Source organism: Melanostigma gelatinosum (genome assembly GCF_949748355.1).
Source record: "Melanostigma gelatinosum genome assembly, chromosome: 14".
NCBI lineage: Eukaryota > Metazoa > Chordata > Actinopteri > Perciformes > Zoarcidae > Melanostigma > Melanostigma gelatinosum.
In genome coordinates this window covers 2,288,822-2,307,078 of record NC_136647.1, presented here as the reverse complement: position 1 = coordinate 2,307,078, position 18,257 = coordinate 2,288,822, and the positions used below count along the sequence as shown (strand labels likewise).

Here is an 18,257-nt window from a genome sequence, read left to right as displayed (position 1 = left end):
CACTCGGTTGTTCACATGAAAAGTCACTTTTCTCAGTTATTTAAAGAAAACAAGGAAAACCGGAACTCCTTTCACTCAACACAACTGGCTGCAGGGCGTCATTGTTTCGTAAAGTTGCAAAAAAAATGAATTGAATTGCAGATTTAAAGTTTTTGACGCTCTTTGTTTTAAAGCAAAACCGAGGCCTTCACACACACACACACACAGGAAATTAAACAATTGTGCTTTTTAATAATCCATATTTAAATCCAGTCAGATTTTTAAATACAGGCTAATAATTAAAGTGGTGAAATCACTCATAAACTTCTACATTTTAGAGGAATAATATGCTTTTTTGGATACTCGACTTACATTATATGTTGTTATAATATCTTCTTGAGTGAATGAATTTGATGGAGAGTAAGAGGTTGAAAAAAAAACGAATCCTGAAATGGAGCAACGGATTCTCTTTGATCAAGACTATATATATATAAATATATAATATATATATATATATATATATATATATATAAACAGCAGCTTTGTGAGGTTCAAGGACGCGTCGATCACTGTTGTTTTTGTTTAACGTGCATGATTTGCATTTCCTCCTGTTGCATAGGTCAATACTGTAGATATCTTGAGTTGATATTTATGAAAGATTCCGGCGATGTGTTGTGAGAGGATGTTTTGGGCAAATCGGCCTGAAGTTGCACTGACAGGAAAACAATGTTTGTTTGTTTTCTTTTTGCTTGTGTGATTGCAGACTGAAAACCTGAGAGCTGGTGAACGTAAGAAGATATTTTACAGCGTGAGAGCTGGATGTTGTTGTTTTTCCTCTGAACGGCCTTATTGCATTTTGGCTTGGTGTGTTTTTAATTTTATTTGTGACATTTAATGTCCCTCTAATTTAATGTCTGTTTAACACCTGTGACTCGTGGCTCATACGCCATTAATGTGAAGATTATTGCTTCGTCATCACAGATATTGTTCATTTCTGGTCGAACATGAATGAATTCTTGACAAAAAACAATGTATGTTGAATCCCGAACATGATTGGAGTCGATGTTGAAAATGAGATTTTAAATTTGTGTTTGAGTCTTAAGGTGTGAAAGCTCACACTGTGCACCGCCCACCACTCTGCTTTTAGTATAAATAGGAAGTCACGACAAATAAAACACAGCTTGAATATGAAATATGAGCTGAAATGATTTGTTTTTTTGAAGAAATCAGCTTTTTGTAGTTTTCATAACATGTTCAGTCAACGGTTTCATTATGAGTAAAACTTCACAACATCAAATATAAATATTAATCTGTCAGGTGTTGCATCATAAAGAAAAATAATTGTTTACAATAAATCCCAATGTTAAAGAGCATCATGTGGATTGGACTTTTCTTATGATTTGTTTTTGCCCTTTACTGTTGATGAACATTTATTTGTTGCTTCTTAATATTGACTCAAACGTGCACAGTTTGAGCTTCCACATGCAGCTTTAATCATTCCATTTTAAGCATTATTATATTTTACATTATAAGATTTACACCGATATTCTCGTTTGCTGACAAATATGGCATCCGGTTTGGGATAAACATCCCAGATCCAGATTTCTTTCTTTTTCTTAATTAATAATAAATCAGCTCCAGCTAAAATAATATGTCTTTAAGTATGCAGCAGAGATGTAAATGCTGTTTCACAACAACAAGAATAAAATCCTGTAAAGTCTTGAATACTTGTAATTTTCGGTGGCTTTTTATGTCAATCAAAACCTTAATTATTTTTTATTATAGTAATTATATATATATTTGTTATTCATTATTTTACAGTTTGTTTCTTTATTTCTGTGTTTATTATTTGAAAATATCTGGTTAATCTCAATATGCAATGCAGCCACAAGCCGCAATAGCACTTATATACCTGTAGGGGGCAACAGTCGCATTTTTACAACTGCGCAACCGCCGCACGCAACTTCCCACGAAGAAGAAACGAAAGAGGGTGGACAAAAAAAAAAAAGAAAGAAAGCTGAGGAAACTACTCCTGTTTACAACAACATAATGGAGCCAAAATGGTCAAATATCATCTGCAAGCGTCTGTTGTTGACTGGATTTACGCTATGTGTTGTATTAGGTGAGTGATGGAGTCCATCTTGTGTTTAATATATATTTAGAAATGTTTGATTTTGAGCTCAGTATTTAAAGGTGTGACATCAGGTTAGCTTAGCTAGCGACGTTACAACAGCGTTAAACACGGAGGCTAACCAGTGTGTACTCGGTGGTATTCAGCCTAAATAAAGGCCGCTGGGTGTGTTGGACATATGCCGAATTAAATAGTGACTTCTAGTCGCACAGATACAGTCTTTAAACGTGTGCTATCACGGAGCGGTTTTAGCCGATAAACAACCAGATTAAAGTATTAGGTTTGTGAATAACGGTGTCGTTGGTGACATGGGTTACATGTAACGGTACTAAGCTAAACCAGCCGTTGTTCAGTGTTTAACTGTGATTTTGAAACAATTTTATAATGTCGTTATAGTTAATATTAACTATCAGCTGTTTTAGTTTATTAACACAGTGCTCGATTCTCTACCTTGACGAGCTCCAACAAAGATAACAATAACATCCTATTTCCTTGTTGGATAACCTCCTCCTGACCCAGATAGTAAAGCTATTACCGGTATCGATCCATCTATCCATCTATCTCTCTATCTCTCTCTGTCTCGCTTTCTCTCTCTGTCTCTCTTTTTCTCTGTGTGTCTCTCTCTCTCGCTCTCTCTCTCTCTGTACATATTTTGGACAGTAAACACACATTGGTTTCGGTCTTGATTTAATAGCTACGTTGTGCTAACTGCTGGTTTATCAGAACATCACCAAAACCATCAGCTTCTCATTTGCATAATAATAGTAATGTTTTACCCCAAATAATCACTCAGATGCTGTATATTTAGCTCTGTATCTGAGGCGTTATCTGGTGTTTTTAAGAAGGATGTGCATGATATGTGACTCATGTCATGCAGCGATGGATAGCACAACTGCGCTGGTGGTTTGAATCTCAGACTAAATAATGTCTGACTTGAGGAAACGTATGAGCAATGCTTCCTTCCCTTTTAATACTGAGGAATTATCTTCAACTGATTACTGACGGAAGAGATTCTTCTGCTTTTAAATGTGTTTCCTGCTGCAGACGGATCTCTGTCACAGAATGTGGTGTTAATGCTGAGCAGGCTTCAGTGCAGAGGACGGGAAGAATCTACGCTCCTGTTTTATTTACATCATAGTTATTCGATTATTATTATTAGATCCTCTGTGGGAGCAAATGTCAAAGTCATGCGTCAGAGTTTGACTATTTCCAGTTGTGTGACATTCAGTCTGTCCACGTTATTAATCAGTAAGCTTTGTTCTCAGTACTAACAATTATAAACCCGGTTGTGTCCGTGGACTCTAGACTGTCTGTCGTCACGTCTAACAAACTTCTCAAGAACATGATGTGGATTTGTTCGGCAGAAAACCTCTCAGGCGTCTTTTTGATGCACAAATTAGTTGTTCACACTCTTAAATTAATAATGTGCACAAACAAATGACCAGATGATAAATGCAACACGTTGTGTTCATCATTCAAATCATTCAAAAATAAATTCATAAATCAATGCAGCAAATCAAACTATTAATTAATAATTAGTGGGAAGTAATTCAGTAATTTCCAAATGTGAATATTTGTATTTTAAAACTGGTACAAAGAGGCCAATCATAAATACTGTCAGAGGTACAAAGATATTAGGGGTTAAAGTAATAATGATGTATCAATACACGGACGCCAAGTATCGATCTTTTATTATATAAACTATTAATATTACAAATGCAAATACAACCTTTTGGTAGCTATTGCTTCCTTAGTCCACTCGATGCTTTTTGGTGCGTTTAAAGTCAGCGGGGTTGACAGGAAGATGGACAAAGATGGAGTGTTTGTCCGTCTGTGTGCTTCACTGACAAAAACCACCGTGCTGCAATAAATATGATGAAAAGATGAACCGAGTGAGAAACAGACAAACTGCATGTTATTGCAAAATGTTTAAAGCTTTTAAAATGTCATAATGTAGGGGACATAATGGTTAAAGGTCTAACGTGTACAATCAGTGAACACTTCAGGAAACAAAGCAAAAACAACAACAATGCGAGTATTTTGCTAGTTTTGGTCGTCTTCTATGAAAAGTAAACTCTAGAAATATATATTTGTAAAGAAGCTGATTGAAAATGTCACATTGGGCTCCGGGAAAATGTGTTTTTCATGATTTATCGACCAAATGATTAGTCGACAAAATCTAGTAGACTGCTTCCATATTTCTACTTTTACCTCGTGATGGTTGTGATTTCCCTCCTGTGAATGTCACAAACGCTGTTTTGACGTCTGAGAAGCTTTAAAGTCTTTAACCTGCTCCTCACACTGGACGTCCTGGACTGTATTTCATTGTCTCTCCGCTACCTGAAGCAACACAACACATCCCCTCTAAAAACGTCCAGGCTGTGCTCGTGTTGATGTTGTATTTCCTTCTCCCTATATATACAGGGATGGGTCAACTGCAGAGAATAATTTCCCCACTGTGGGACTAATAAAGGAATGTTTCTTTCTTTCTTTCTTTCTTCTTTTATAACATGTTTTTATTTCACTTAGCCACGAAACCTTCGTCGGCCATCGACATCCACGCCGCCTCCGAGGTGATTATACAGAACGGGACCACGGGGACCCTCCGGTGCACCTTTAAGTCCAGCGAGGTGGTGAGCAGCTCCACCTCGGTGACCTGGAGCTTCCAGTCCAGTCAGCCCGACAACCAGTTCTACAAAGCTCCGTACACGGTGAGTGCTCGCTGCTTCATTTTATTTAAAATGATTGTTTTTCCGCGATTGTTGTTATCTGCAGCGACACGTGAAGCGCTGCTCCTCTGGCGTGGTTTCACTGCGCAGCCGGTCACACTTTCACTTGTTTGTTTTAATGTGTGAGTATTGTTCTGCTGCTTCCAGCTATGTGTCACTGCAGCGCCGTCATCGGTTTGTTTTCATCTGTTCACCGTGTTTGAGCTGGTTTGGTTGTGTTTCTTCAGTGTTCCTGTTTGTTTTCGGTGTTCTTGTGACACAAAGCTCTTCTGTGAACAGTTTCAGTTTCAGAGCTGCAGGACTGCAGGTTCTACAGTTGATGAAGCCGTGTGTGTCATGTTCAAACAAGGAAAGATGAACTGTTAAGTTGTCAGTGAACATAATGAGCAGCTCGTATGATTGTGATTCTATTCGTGTTACGGATGTCACACACTTAAACCTGAAGAAATAAGAGTTATGGTGCATGTTTGAGGTATTAATAACAGAAGAAAGACTTTTTCATTGAGCAGAATGTAAACAGTTTGTCTTAGAGAGTCGGCTGTTTATTCATGGGGCGGATTGTGGATCCGTCCTCCGTCCTCAACTCCTTCAGCTTCACGTTCACAGACCAGTCGAGCTGCTCGTAATAACTATTTTATGTTCTATGTTTTCCCGGATTGACTCTTAATTAAGTGGCTTTAAATGTTGTAATGTCGTACGTTTGAAAACTCAGTTTCACTCTTTAGTATTCTTTTTGTTGTTGCAAAGTAAAAGTGATATCAATTTGATACAATAGATGTTCTTCTATTGTCAGAGCTCTGTTTGAACAGCTGACTCGGCAATAAAAACAAAGCTTCACAAGAACGTCAGTGTTCATTGTTTGAGCCGGAGACAGATGAGTGTTGAGGACGCTTAAATAAAAAGCAAAGATCATTTATCACGACTGTGAGGACTTCAGTGTCGCTCATAAACGGCTGTTTGTTGTAAAATCAATGATGGCTGCTTCAGGTTCAGGGTCCTAGTTTAGTTCATGCTGGTTTACTGGGACACTTAAATCTAATCTACTATTATTATTATTATTATTATAATTATTATTATCACGTGAGTCAAAATGTCTGCTGTGAAAAGAGCCTGTTGATCCAGAATCTGCTTGTTTTGACAGAATGAGAGAATATTTTCTTTGTTCTGTTAAAATATACATTTGTTTCAGTACCTGGATCAAACGGCTCAGAAAGAATAAAGCGGGTCGAATGTAGAAGGCTGTGTACAATGGTTAATTTATTTGACATTTAAGGGAATAAAAGCATCAGATCAGACTCTTATTTATTTCATATATGAACCCAAAAAGCATCAAATCCTCACATTTAGAAGGCAGAGTTGGTTTGGGCATTTTTTCCTGTCATAAATGATTGTTCTAGTATTTATAAAATCCATTCTTAAAGACATCCGGGAACATTTAAGATATAAAAACAACATTTTTTGTGTTTTTGTGCTCTTTCTCAGCTAAAACATTTTATCTTCTGACTCTTAACTTTTGGTTTTCTTCCCTTTTGTAGATTTTCTACTTTTCCAACGGGAAAGAGTTCCCGGGACACATCGAGTTCAAAGACAGAGTTCACTTCATCGGCGACATAAACAAGAGGGACGTCTCGATACAGCTGAACCCGGCTCAGTTCAGCGACAACGGGACCTTCTTCTGTGACGTGAAGAACCCTCCGGACGTGACGGGGACGCCGGCACGAACGGAGCTCCGGGTCGTTGTCAAAGGTGACGCCTACATATCCAACAAGTGTCCACAAGCGGTAACAATTTTGGACAAAGATTGAGGCTCCACATGCTCTACATATTCCTCTCCTGTCCTCAAATCTTCGGCAGGCTGCAATTCAGTCTCACAGTTTACATTTGTTGTCACGTGACTGTTGGTCTCAGGAGAATCAATCACGGCTTCATAGTTGCGCTGAGGAGCTGAGAATTAAATGTTTTTTACAGAATCTGGTTAAAGCAAACGGTTCATTCGGTGCGAGATTTAAAATGAGACTCGTCGAGTAAAATGTTTTTAATAAAATATCAGGATTTTAAGCTTCTTTTCTGATGGAAGCATTCGTTACACAGGATGTGTTCAAGGACCGTCGGAAAGATGAAAATCTCACTATAACGATGCTTTGAAACATATTTATTGTGGAGGATGTCTTTCTATGAAAATCTGTTTCACCTTGAGGCAGATATACTTAAAGATTGTGAGTCCACAAGACTTTCTTTATGTACCGACCTTGTTATGTTACGAGAGTGTGGCCTTGGCCAGAAGACACTTGTCCGTTGTGTTCACCCACTCGCTGACTCTCTCTGAGCTCCCACTCTGATTGGACTGAGCGTGAATCAACGCTGTGAAGCTGCAGCTTCTTTGTGCTCAATCCGTCATGTTTCCAGGCAAAGACTCGGCCTTTTCCCCGTCAGAGAGGCTTTGTGGCACCACCTGGAATGAATTAAAACCTCGATTAAGTAACGGTTTAAGTTCAATCTAGTTTTAAGCCCGATAGGATTACCTTTAAATCTTCTTTAGTCTGCTTTGAACCGAGATCAACAGGTGTGTGAAAGCCCAATGTTGAACATGAAGTACTGGATCTTCATGAGCAATGCACACACAGAGTGAGTCACTTTCCATCCCACAGGAGGGTATAAGGAGCTGTTTACCTCGGTATCCGTGGCGTTGGAGGTTTGCTCGTAGAACCGGTTCCTTTTCGTCTCATCGGCACTTTAAGGCAGTTTCTTCTGGCACCGTTCCTGCATGCAATGTTCAAAACGGCTCCAAGAGAAACTGCTTGTTGTGTACGTGAGATAATGATATTTATTTGCCGCGAGGGAAAATTTAGTGCAGCAAGAGTGCAAGTTTAAAGCATCCATAAGTGAGCGATGGCATCATGCGTTGTCTGCTTTGCAATGAAAGCATTCGCCTCATTTGGCTTTTTGAAAAGCTTTTAATGTGAAACGAGCAGCAGGAAGGGACGGTTTGAAATGACAGTTCCAGGAAAGCTGATGGTGAAAATGTAATTACTTTTCACCAGCGTGGTCGCCGATCTAAACCGTTCAAACCAGCTCAATTTAAACCGATTTTAAAGGCACGTTTTTCAGCTCGTTGTTGATTCTCTGGTGTTTTCGTCGATGTCGTGTCTTCTCTTCTGTAACCGGGAGTTGATTTGAACGTCCAGATTCACACATTTAAAAACAAGATCCGCATTGTTCTCACTCATTTTGGAAACAAAGATTAAACGTGTGATCTTTAGGGCGACAAACAAACACCTGCGTCAAAGCTGTCGGGTTATCAAAGGTGAGCTAATCTGAGTTGCATCTGGAGCAGGTTTCTGCTGCAGGTTTCTGCTCTAATAAAATGCAGGTCAATTCTTGCCATTTGTCTTTCAGTCGCATGAGGCCCACTCGTGCATGTGACGGCTTGTTGTCTTTTGGCTCAGCGGCGGTTGCCCCACCCTCCAGGTGGGAGATCGTTCTTTAAACTGGGATTCGTACCTGGGAAGAGCCTGAATAGACGACGTCTGTGTGTTTATTTAATTATGTTTGACTATGAAGTTTTTTTTACAGCTCTTACAAAGAGATGTAGAAGTATTCCCCTTGAACACACGGAGGTTTTGTCGCTGCTGGATGGCCAGACTTTCTTTTATGTACAATAAAACAAAACTTTATTTACACACCATGAAGAGACAGGCTGAGAAAACCAGTTTAAAGTGCTGAGGTTGGGCTTTTATCTCATCTGTAGACCATGAAAATGTGTTTAAATAGACATTTTATAACTTTGAGCTATGAATAGGCACAAAGTTTGGATAAAATCACATTAAATATTAACATTTAAAACTATTTCAGACGTAAGTGATCACAATTATATCTGCTGTAATAGTAAACATTTGTATTACTATCTCTGACTTTTCTAATAATATTTTGAGTACTTTCAGAGCTTGTGCCACTTTTCTTGCATTTGGTGTGTGTGGCAGCTTTATTCTTTGTTTTACGGGTCAGCGTGTCTCACTTCTAAGGATCTAATGACAGAAATATAATATAATATTCATAACTATGTTCTGATTGGTGTAAAATCACCTGAAACTAAGAAGCGTACACACATGGGGAGCAAGTCTTCTTAACCACGTCCGCCATGTTGCACAGCCACGTTTCTACGGTCGGCTTAAGAGAGACGTGGTGTGTTTGTTTTTACGTTACCTGCGGGCCACCGTAGTTCTCTTGTGAAACATCGGTAACGTGACTTCTGTTGCTCTTAACGTGTCACCGGAGGAGTGAGCGGAGGGATGTTCAGTTGGCTGCTATCTGCAGCCTCACCACTAGATGTCACCAGAAAACAATAGACCACGACTGCGGAGTACGCACAGTTAGAATCAAGACAGAAATGAGCATCGGATGGTTTTTGAACGCGTTGGTAAATGTCGTCTTTACGTCTTTTCCTCCAGAATCTCTCCCTCAGAGCAACACCGCCATTATAGTGGGAGCGGTCAGCGGCGCTTTACTTCTGCTCGTCCTCATCGCTGTGGCTGCCTGCATCACCATGAGGGTTCTTCACAACCGCCATGAATATGAAGGGTGAGTGTCTAAACATTTATTGTTATGATGATTATTATTATTATTATTATTATTACAGGCTGAAGGACCGGCGCTCATGCAACCACACGACACCTTAAATAACGAGAATATCTGTAACACGGTACTTTTACCCCAATATGTATATTCAGCACAGTACAGCAATATTACAAATATAATATATTTTATAAAAAATTGTATAATATTTAAATATATAAGTTAGTGCGAGGGAGAAAGTATAATTGTTGACAAATACTTTACATTAACGCTTAATTTTATATTTTTATTATTATAATGAATTCAATTAAAATTATTCTAATTTAACAAATAAAACGAGCTGATCATAAATAAATATAAATAAAGATCCTCGGTGTTTGCTGTTGTTAAAATGTGTCAGGTAAGTTCCTCACATGGATTTTGAGCGTCGTGTGCTTAAATATTAAACTTCCTCGTCTAACTCTGTCTGCATGAGAGCCGAGATCACGCTCTGTGGAGAACAAACCTGTTGGTCGTCTTCTTCTTCTTCTACTTCTATTTGGGTGATGATCTGATGTCCTTTACTAATTATTAACAAGTTTGTTTAAAGTCAGAATCAACACTTTTCTGTGTGCTGGGGGAAGTTTTGACCACGTCTGCCTCGCATGCTGCAGAAGAACACTGCATCACATATTGATCCTTGATTATGAGCGATGGCGTACGTGTAGAAATTAGCAATTAATAAAAAATGTTGAAAAAGCTGTTTGGCTGTTGGATGGTTTGAAGCACTGATCTTTTTTGGGGCTTTCACTGGTGCCGGTCACTTTCCTCCATCTCTGTTTGTTGACTAACGACTGACTCATTGATTATCATCACGTCATTGATGAGCTCGTCTTCAGCTTGTCGGCATGTTGTCATCGATCGTCTTTGTCCACTAACACGCAAAACTAACCACCGTCTTCTTCTTCACGTGTGTCTCTTCATCCCCAGCTTTTAAAAAACAAAACGAGCAAAGAAACATCTTTGATCAGCAGAATGTTTGTAGTTTGAGCGTCATTTTGAAATGTTACCGGCTCATTATGAACTGCTTCTCTTACCGTACAGACTGTTATACATTGTCTCCACTAGAGGTGCACTGACAACCTTCTGGTGACCAACCAGTGATGGAAGAAGTATTCAGATCCTTCACTGCAGTAAAAGTACTAATACCACACTGTGAAAGTACTACAATACAAGTGAAAGTCATGCACGTAAAAGTATGAAAGTAATATCAGCTAAATGTATTTATAACATGAAAAGTAAACAATATTATGCATTAGTTGGTTATCTAAGTACCTCGAATATGTATTTAATACAAATGTACTTAGTTACATTGTACCACCGACGTTTATCTTCATCATCAATTAATCTGCCGATTATTCTCTCGTTTATCAATTTGTTGTTTTGTCTGTAAAACATCATAAAATAGAGAAAAGAGAACCTTCATTTCTAAGAGCCCAGAGTGAAGTTCACCATCATTTAAGAGCTGGGACGTCCCGATCAGGTTTCATTTGGCTCCAACCCGAAAACAAGTTCTTTATATTGTTCGATTTGATACTTTTTAGTTAAAATTTGTATCTGACACATTGAAGCTGAATTCTTCTAAATCTGACATTCCTTATTTTTGACGAGCTCTTTGATTCTAATTCTCACGTTGACGATCGTCTCGAGAGAAGAGGTCTCACTCTGTTGGAGTTATTTGAACAACAAAGAAACAGTCGGTGATGCTTCTTCATCGTCATGACTTCAGACGCCGGCTTAAACACAAAGCTGACGACGGCCAAGTTTCGTTTTAGCTCGCCATCAAATTCCAGTTCATGACAGTAATAGTTTAAATTGAACAGAAACTGAAAAGGAAAGTAATCGTACGACTGCTCGTTCAGCAACGTCGCCACGTTTCATGAAGTCAGCAATGACTTCGTTGAGCACCAGACCTTCAACTAAACATCATTTTCATTGTAGAATATTCAGATTATTATCATCAATTCATTCTTAGTTCGATAAAGTGTCAAACGATAAAAGTTGCTCGTACAATTCACGTTTGAGAAGCAAAAACATGCAACTGCTCAATTATTCAACTAATTGTTGCAACTCTAGCAATAATATAATATTAATTATAAAGAGCTTTCTAGTTAAAAAGACGATCACAAATATAAAACCACATTGGATAGATATATACTTTATTCATCCCAGGGGATAATAATAATAATAATACTAATAATAATAATGATCTGTAGTTTTAACCTGTGAAGCCCAGCAGTGCACCTCTAGTCTCCTCACTGCTTTACCTCCACTGGGAGCTGCAGTGTTTGCGTCCAGTGTGTTTCATGTGCTCATCGCTCATTGTTTTATTTTCTTGTCTTGTGTCCCATTTATTTGTGTTCGTCTCCATTTGACTGTGCACCAATGATTGCTCAACACCACGGCAAATCGTAAAAACAAACAAATAGATGTACGTCCTTGGAGAGCGTGAACTCTCAGGCTCCCAAACCACGAAAGAAGGTGGAGTCCAGCCTGGAGGTCTCCAGGTCTACCGGTCCCTCGGGTCCACTACAGGTAGGAGTCTGGGGGACGGGAAACAATCCACTGGTGGACACGTTCCACTGGGAATATGTTGCATTTATGTTCTTTATTCCAACCGGGCTGGATCTTTGTCCACCGTTTGTAATATTCATTTCATATCCTCGTCAATGTAAAACTCAGACTCTGCTTCAAATCATAAAATCAGATAAAAAACGTTCAACAATAGATATGTTTATGTTAGTTTATATGTCATTTGTCCACAAGAGTCGAATTTAAGATCATGTGAGAAGAATATTAAATTACCAAAACAAGTTAAAGTAAACCGTAGACTGAAGTGCGGGACCGTAAAGAAAAGTTAAAATCATTTATTTGTTTTCCTGCAGAGTTTAAGATGAGAAGATGAATGTCACTTTCATGTCGCGTGTCATTTTGGGGAATGCACGTTTTTTTGGAATAGCGATGTCCTGCTGTAGACGAGGCTGCAGCAAAACGTATTTTAGATCCTTAAAAACATCGACATCCTTTTGACGAAAAGGACTGCTTGTCAATGAAGTCTGGTGGTTCTTAAGAGATTATCGATAACTTTAGTTCCCCGTCATAAAGGTCTGTCTGACATCAAGGTAACAGGCGAAAACATTCTAAATATAGCGTTCACTTAAACTGATGTTGATTCTTTTAGGGGTCTAAAGTACGTCTACAGCAGTACATTACATTACTTCATCTACTGTAGTAATACACTGACTATGAAGAAGTACCTCATACAGCCACACTCCAAAGCATCCCAACTATCCTTTAACTCATGACTTACAACCTGTAACAATAACTTGGGCTGCAAAAAATGAAATTTTAGCGATATGAAATTATCGAAACAGTAGATTGACTAATTAATTAATTAATTAATCAGCTGTTTTTTAACTTTGTGTTTAATCACTAATGCAGCTTCAAACTCAGAAGAAAGTCTTTTGTTATGTAGAATGTATATAATCTGCTATTCACTGGTTGGAGGCTCTTTGTAGACGTTTAACCAGGTGTGTATCGTACGGTATAGTACGGTATAGTACGGTATCGTACGGTATAGTACGGTAAAGAAACGAAGGTCCTGTTTTTCTTCTACTGACTACTTTTCCTCCCTCTCTCACGTTGTGTCTCAGGGCCCGGTGATATACGCCCAGTTGGATCACTCAGGCAGCAAAACCTCATTCCACAAGAACGAGCCAGTGGTCTACGCTGACATTCGTAAAAACTGAAGAGGAACCGGGCACCAAAAAAACTAAAACCTAAAATATAAACACAGTAAAGTATCAGACCTCTCGATCAGCTGCTCTTTGGGAAGGGTGGGAATATATTTCAACAGGGACAGAAATCGGTGCAGTTTCTCTTTTCCTTCTCTTCATCTTCTTGTCCTCTGAAAGCATGACGTCTCCATGTGCTTTTATTGTGAAGGCAGAAAAAAAATCAAACTAAGAAATTGAATGGACACTCCCATCAGCCTTTACATTGTTCTCAGTAAAAAATAAGAATGCTTTCATCGATATCATTCCACATATACAGATGTTTTTATTTTGATCTTTTATTTTGAAGGGTCTGCAGCCTGTTGCACCAGCTGAACTTTGACCTCAAGTGTTAACTCAAACTAAACCACTGACGCGTCGTCGCTAAATCAACACTCAGCAAACGTAAGCCAGCGTTACTGACGAGTGAAGGACAGTTATCCTCGGAACTTAATACAACACGACAAACATCACCTTATTATTCATCGACTACTTCTCTGGTGTTTATTTACTAAGCTGGCATCAATGAAAGTCTTAAGAGCCAAAGTCTAAACCTCAACAGTTACAAGTTTCTGTTATAAACAACATACTAGAAGTTGTGGGAAGCGGCAATTCCCACCTCCTGTGAACGCACCTCAAAATCACACATGTGCCGGTCATAATCACCGTGAATATAAAGGGATCTATGACAGACAACGTGCCGTCCAATTTAAATAGCAAATAAGAATGTTCATCGTCCGTCTGTCTTGACAGCAGTTCATCAGGAATGAGCAAAGCCAATCATTCATGATTTTTATTGAAATTAGGCGGCTGCATCCTCAACAATGTTGATTAAAAAAGGGAAAGGTGGTGTCCATCAAATACTGCAATCATCTACAACGTGTGAAACATGACTTCTCATAATGTTTAAACCAGCTCTCTGTAGCGAACAATGAATAACGGCTCTTTAGACAACAGCTATGAGCGACATCGGACCGCGTAGCTTCTCAAACAAGACATTTTTGGCCAGAAATGGTCCTGCAGCTCGTTTAAGCATTTGTTTAATTCATTCATTAAAGGTTCTTTGTACGATACTCAGAGCATTAATAATGGCAGCAAACAACTACTAGCTATGTAAAGTTCTAGTGGAGTGATGTCTATCTGAGTCGCTCTCCCTCTGTGCTTTTTTTCATGCTTTATGTGCATGTTAGCGCGCCGCTGGTTAGCTCACGTGCGCTGCTTTCTATACAAAGCTTTTGATGACTGAAGCTGCGTGAAGTCTGATAAATTGTCTCAGTTGGGGCCTGAGAAAACATATGTTATGTGTGTTTACTGTACTGTTGCAGGGTAGAGGCTACATTAGCTGGTGCTGGCATAGCACCACACAAATCTCAGACCAAACGGTTGCCCCCCCCCCCTCTGTTGCATTGTGGGTAATGCTGCCACCATGTTTTGAAAAGGAAGGACAAAAATACTTGGCATAAAAAATGTTCCTCTTAATCAGTCCAGTGTCCGTCCAGCGTCACACCTGCTTCAAAGTTCTCTTAAACTCTAAACTCTTGACTCGCTCTATAGTGACGCTGGTTTCGGTGAAATGGAAGCCCGACTCGTTAACCGACAGTCCAGCTGAGCTACGTTTGAATGAACACAAAGCCGGTGCAACAGGCTGCTGCAGCCACGCTCCATGTCCACCGTTGGGCACTTCCATAGTGATCTTGTTTTGTTCGAGGCGAATCGATTTTCTTTACGTTGCCTTCAGTAACTTTGCATGCAGTTGTAACAACAATCTACAGAAGAAAACTTGGTACTCGTCAGACAGAAGACGCTGTCTGACGTTGTGTTGCTGTGAATGCTTCAGTTGTCTGTACAGACTTCTGGCATGTTGTTGTGGTACCGTTCTTTAAAAAAAGACACTGCCGCCCATCTGATTTTCACCTCAGTGGAACATCTTCAACCAGTTTGTTTCCTTCAGTGTCTTTTCTTTTTTTAAAGTGCTTATGAACAAAAAGAGGCAATGCAAGTAGAGCTTTGTGTTCTGCATCGCACTTAAAAACGTCTTTCTGCCCGTTTGGAAGTGTGATCTGAAAGAATTTTTAAAAAGTGTTTATCTGGGCGTTTTGAGTCATTTAGAAATATGCGTCAACACTAAATGTTCAGCTGAGGTGAAATATCTTCTCTGAAAACCGGGAGCTCATTTGTTGTAAAAAAATGAATGATAAATACACTGTTTGCATGCAATTTACTAACATAACAATCACAATTATGAAAATATCCATCTTTTTTTCTCGTCTTCGTATCACGTAAAATCTCTTTTTTGTTTCCAAACTAATGGGCCAAATATCTAATGTCAACAGTAATATTAAAAACGGTTCTTTCCGATTTGCTTTTAAGCTTTAAAATGCATTCCAAATGTATGTTTGTTTTTTTACTCAGTTTGAAGCATTTAAAAACCAAATTTCTGTTGTAATTCAGTTTGTTAACGGTGTGGTCACCCATGAGAATGATATTTGTGTTGCAACCAAGTCTTAATGCCTAAAGCTTCCGCTTGTGATTCCGAATGCAGTAAATTTCTGTGTTGACCAGTATTTGTAAATATGTCCTGCTCCTGTAAGATATCGTGCTGTTTACTGTAACTCATTCCAGGGTGGTTTGGCTGTGGATGTCTTTCCAGAGGAGGAAAGTCGTTTGCTGTAGAGGTCTAGAAAGTTGGTGGCATGCTCGATGTTTTCTCTCTCTTTTTTTGTTTTTGTCCAACGTGTACAGTGCCTGCATGGAGTGTCGAGCCGGGTCGATTTAAAAATCAAACTTTCTTTCGTTTTAAAGTGTGCACAAAATAAAACAGAAATAATGTGACGTTTCTTGAGCTTTTAAGACCTCGTTTGTATCCAAAAATATTTTCTTGGCCACTTGGGGGCAGCAGAAACAAATTGTGAACACAACACTGACACGTCATCACCATTAAGTAGATATGCTAAGCTTGATAGGAAACCGTTTATTTCAACATCCAGCAGTTACAGAGCAACGTGACAGTCCAATGTTCTCTCTTTTAGCTCCGTTTTTGGTCTCCACCCACAAACATCTTGTCTCTTTAGCTGCTAAATGCTCCACTATGTTCACCAGCTAGTCGCTAATGGAAAAATCACAACTCCCCCCCCCCCCCCCCCACAATTTCAGCCTTGACATGCCAACAGTTAGCATGTTAACCGTTAGCATTTTTAGCATGCTAACAATGTAAAAAAACAGTGATGTCACAGTGTACTGACACACCCAGGAGTACATCACTGCAGCAAAGGGAGGAGAAAACAAGAATTCAGCTGAAAACATGCTAACGTGCTAACATTGGGTGTCTTAGCATAACGTTCTGGCATTTAGCATGTTAGCATTTAGAGCTGCAACGATTGTGCTAATCATCAATTCATCGCTTTGAGTCATTTTTAAAGAAAAAGACGTCTGAGTGCAGCTTCTTAAATGTGAATATTTTCTGGTTTCTTTACTTCTCTGTGACAGTAAACTGAATATCTTTGAGTTGTGGTAAAAAAACAAACATTTGAGGACGTCATCTGAGACCAGTTTCACTATTTTATTGACCAAACAACTTATTAATTAGAATGTAGGAAAGCTTCTCACTTAATGATGAAAAACTCCACCTGAACTGTGGTCTCCTGTTATTTAATTCAAGTCTCCAGATTTAAGCTTTCATTTAAGGTTTGAGGGCTAAATACGTGTTTACATTCACAACTAGAGAATCTTAATTCGCTCCACTTTGACTCGGCTCTCCGCTCGATGCCGACGCTGTCGTCTTGCAGCTGTGTTTCCACCTGTTTTTAATGTTTTGTTTCTTCCTCCCAGTTTACAGCATGAGGTTCAATGTGTTCACCAAAATCTCCAAAAAGCAACCTGTATGATACCGACAAACCTTCACTGCTGGTCTCTTTGCTCCTAACCGTGACTCGTTGCAGTTGTTTAGTGCTGTTTGTAGAAATTGTGATGTAAACTATAAATTATGAAAGATGGCCGATGCTCGCCGGTGTCTTTGAGTTCTGTGTGGATGCCGGTCGGCAGCGCTCGGTCCTCTCACGACGAGTCTTAAGAAGTGCGCGCTTCGTGTTATTCGATGGTAAATAGTTGTGTGTTGTTTGATAAATTGTTTGGTATGTTATGTTGTAAAATCTGCACTATGTCTTGCAAATCAAAGACAAACAAATTCCCTGTGATCTTTTTTGTTTTTTGTATTTTTCGTTCATCTCCGAGTGACCTTGGCCTCTCTCTCTGTTTAACGTCTTTAAAACTGGAATGTTGTACATTTAGTGCCTTTTACATTTCATCAGCTAACGTGAACACCTGCTCAAAGTAGAAAAAACAAAAGATAAGATTCATTTATTTTCCTTTTATTGTATGTATTTTTTTATACACATAATATCGCCTCTGTATCCACTGTTCAAATTTTATATAAAACCTATTCCTGGCCAATTATATGAGTTTTGTTCTGGTTATTTTATTCTCATCACACTTTGATGCAGTTTCTCTTTGAATAAGATGAAGACACAAACATCAAGCTATTAAATCGTGATTATAGGTGAAAGTCTGCTCTGTTTCTTAATGTTAACAGTTAATATTGATTATTAACGTGATCCTATCACAACGTCTTGGGTATTCATAGCTAATTGTCTAGAAAGAGGAATATAATGTACTATAGATTGATGTATTTATACCATCTCGCACCACATTGACAGAAAGATTCATGAGACCAGTTTGGTTATCAAAGTGTGAGACTGTTCCTTTAAGAGTATTTCCATTGTTTTATGTCAAAATCATATATTTCCTGAGGAATACTGTTTCCATTCTATATTGTGATGTTTATTTTATACAGTTTTGAAACGCCTTTTTAGTGAGTTCAATGTTTTTCTGTCTCTGTATTTCTCCAAATATTTTTATAAATATATATATTTTTAAAGACTTTAGAAGAAAAAGAATTTAACACCTGTCCTCACCACACTTTATACCCCGATGAATACTTGTTGGTGATTTAATAAAGGATTTTAAATCCGAGATCCT

General features: G+C 38.7%; 1 protein-coding gene across 1 annotated transcript; it reads left to right on the top strand.

Moving 5' to 3' along the window:
• The first annotated feature begins 1,966 nt into the window (after positions 1 to 1,966).
• Positions 1,967 to 17,669, top strand: mpzl1l (myelin protein zero-like 1 like). Its single transcript, XM_079283880.1, has 6 exons — positions 1,967 to 2,101; positions 4,640 to 4,821; positions 6,375 to 6,585; positions 9,288 to 9,417; positions 11,880 to 11,985; positions 13,104 to 17,669. Exons 1-6 carry the CDS (start codon positions 2,029 to 2,031, stop codon positions 13,197 to 13,199), a joined length of 798 nt encoding a protein of 265 aa, XP_079140006.1. The 5' UTR covers positions 1,967 to 2,028; the 3' UTR covers positions 13,200 to 17,669.
• Positions 17,670 to 18,257: the final 588 nt, after the last annotated feature.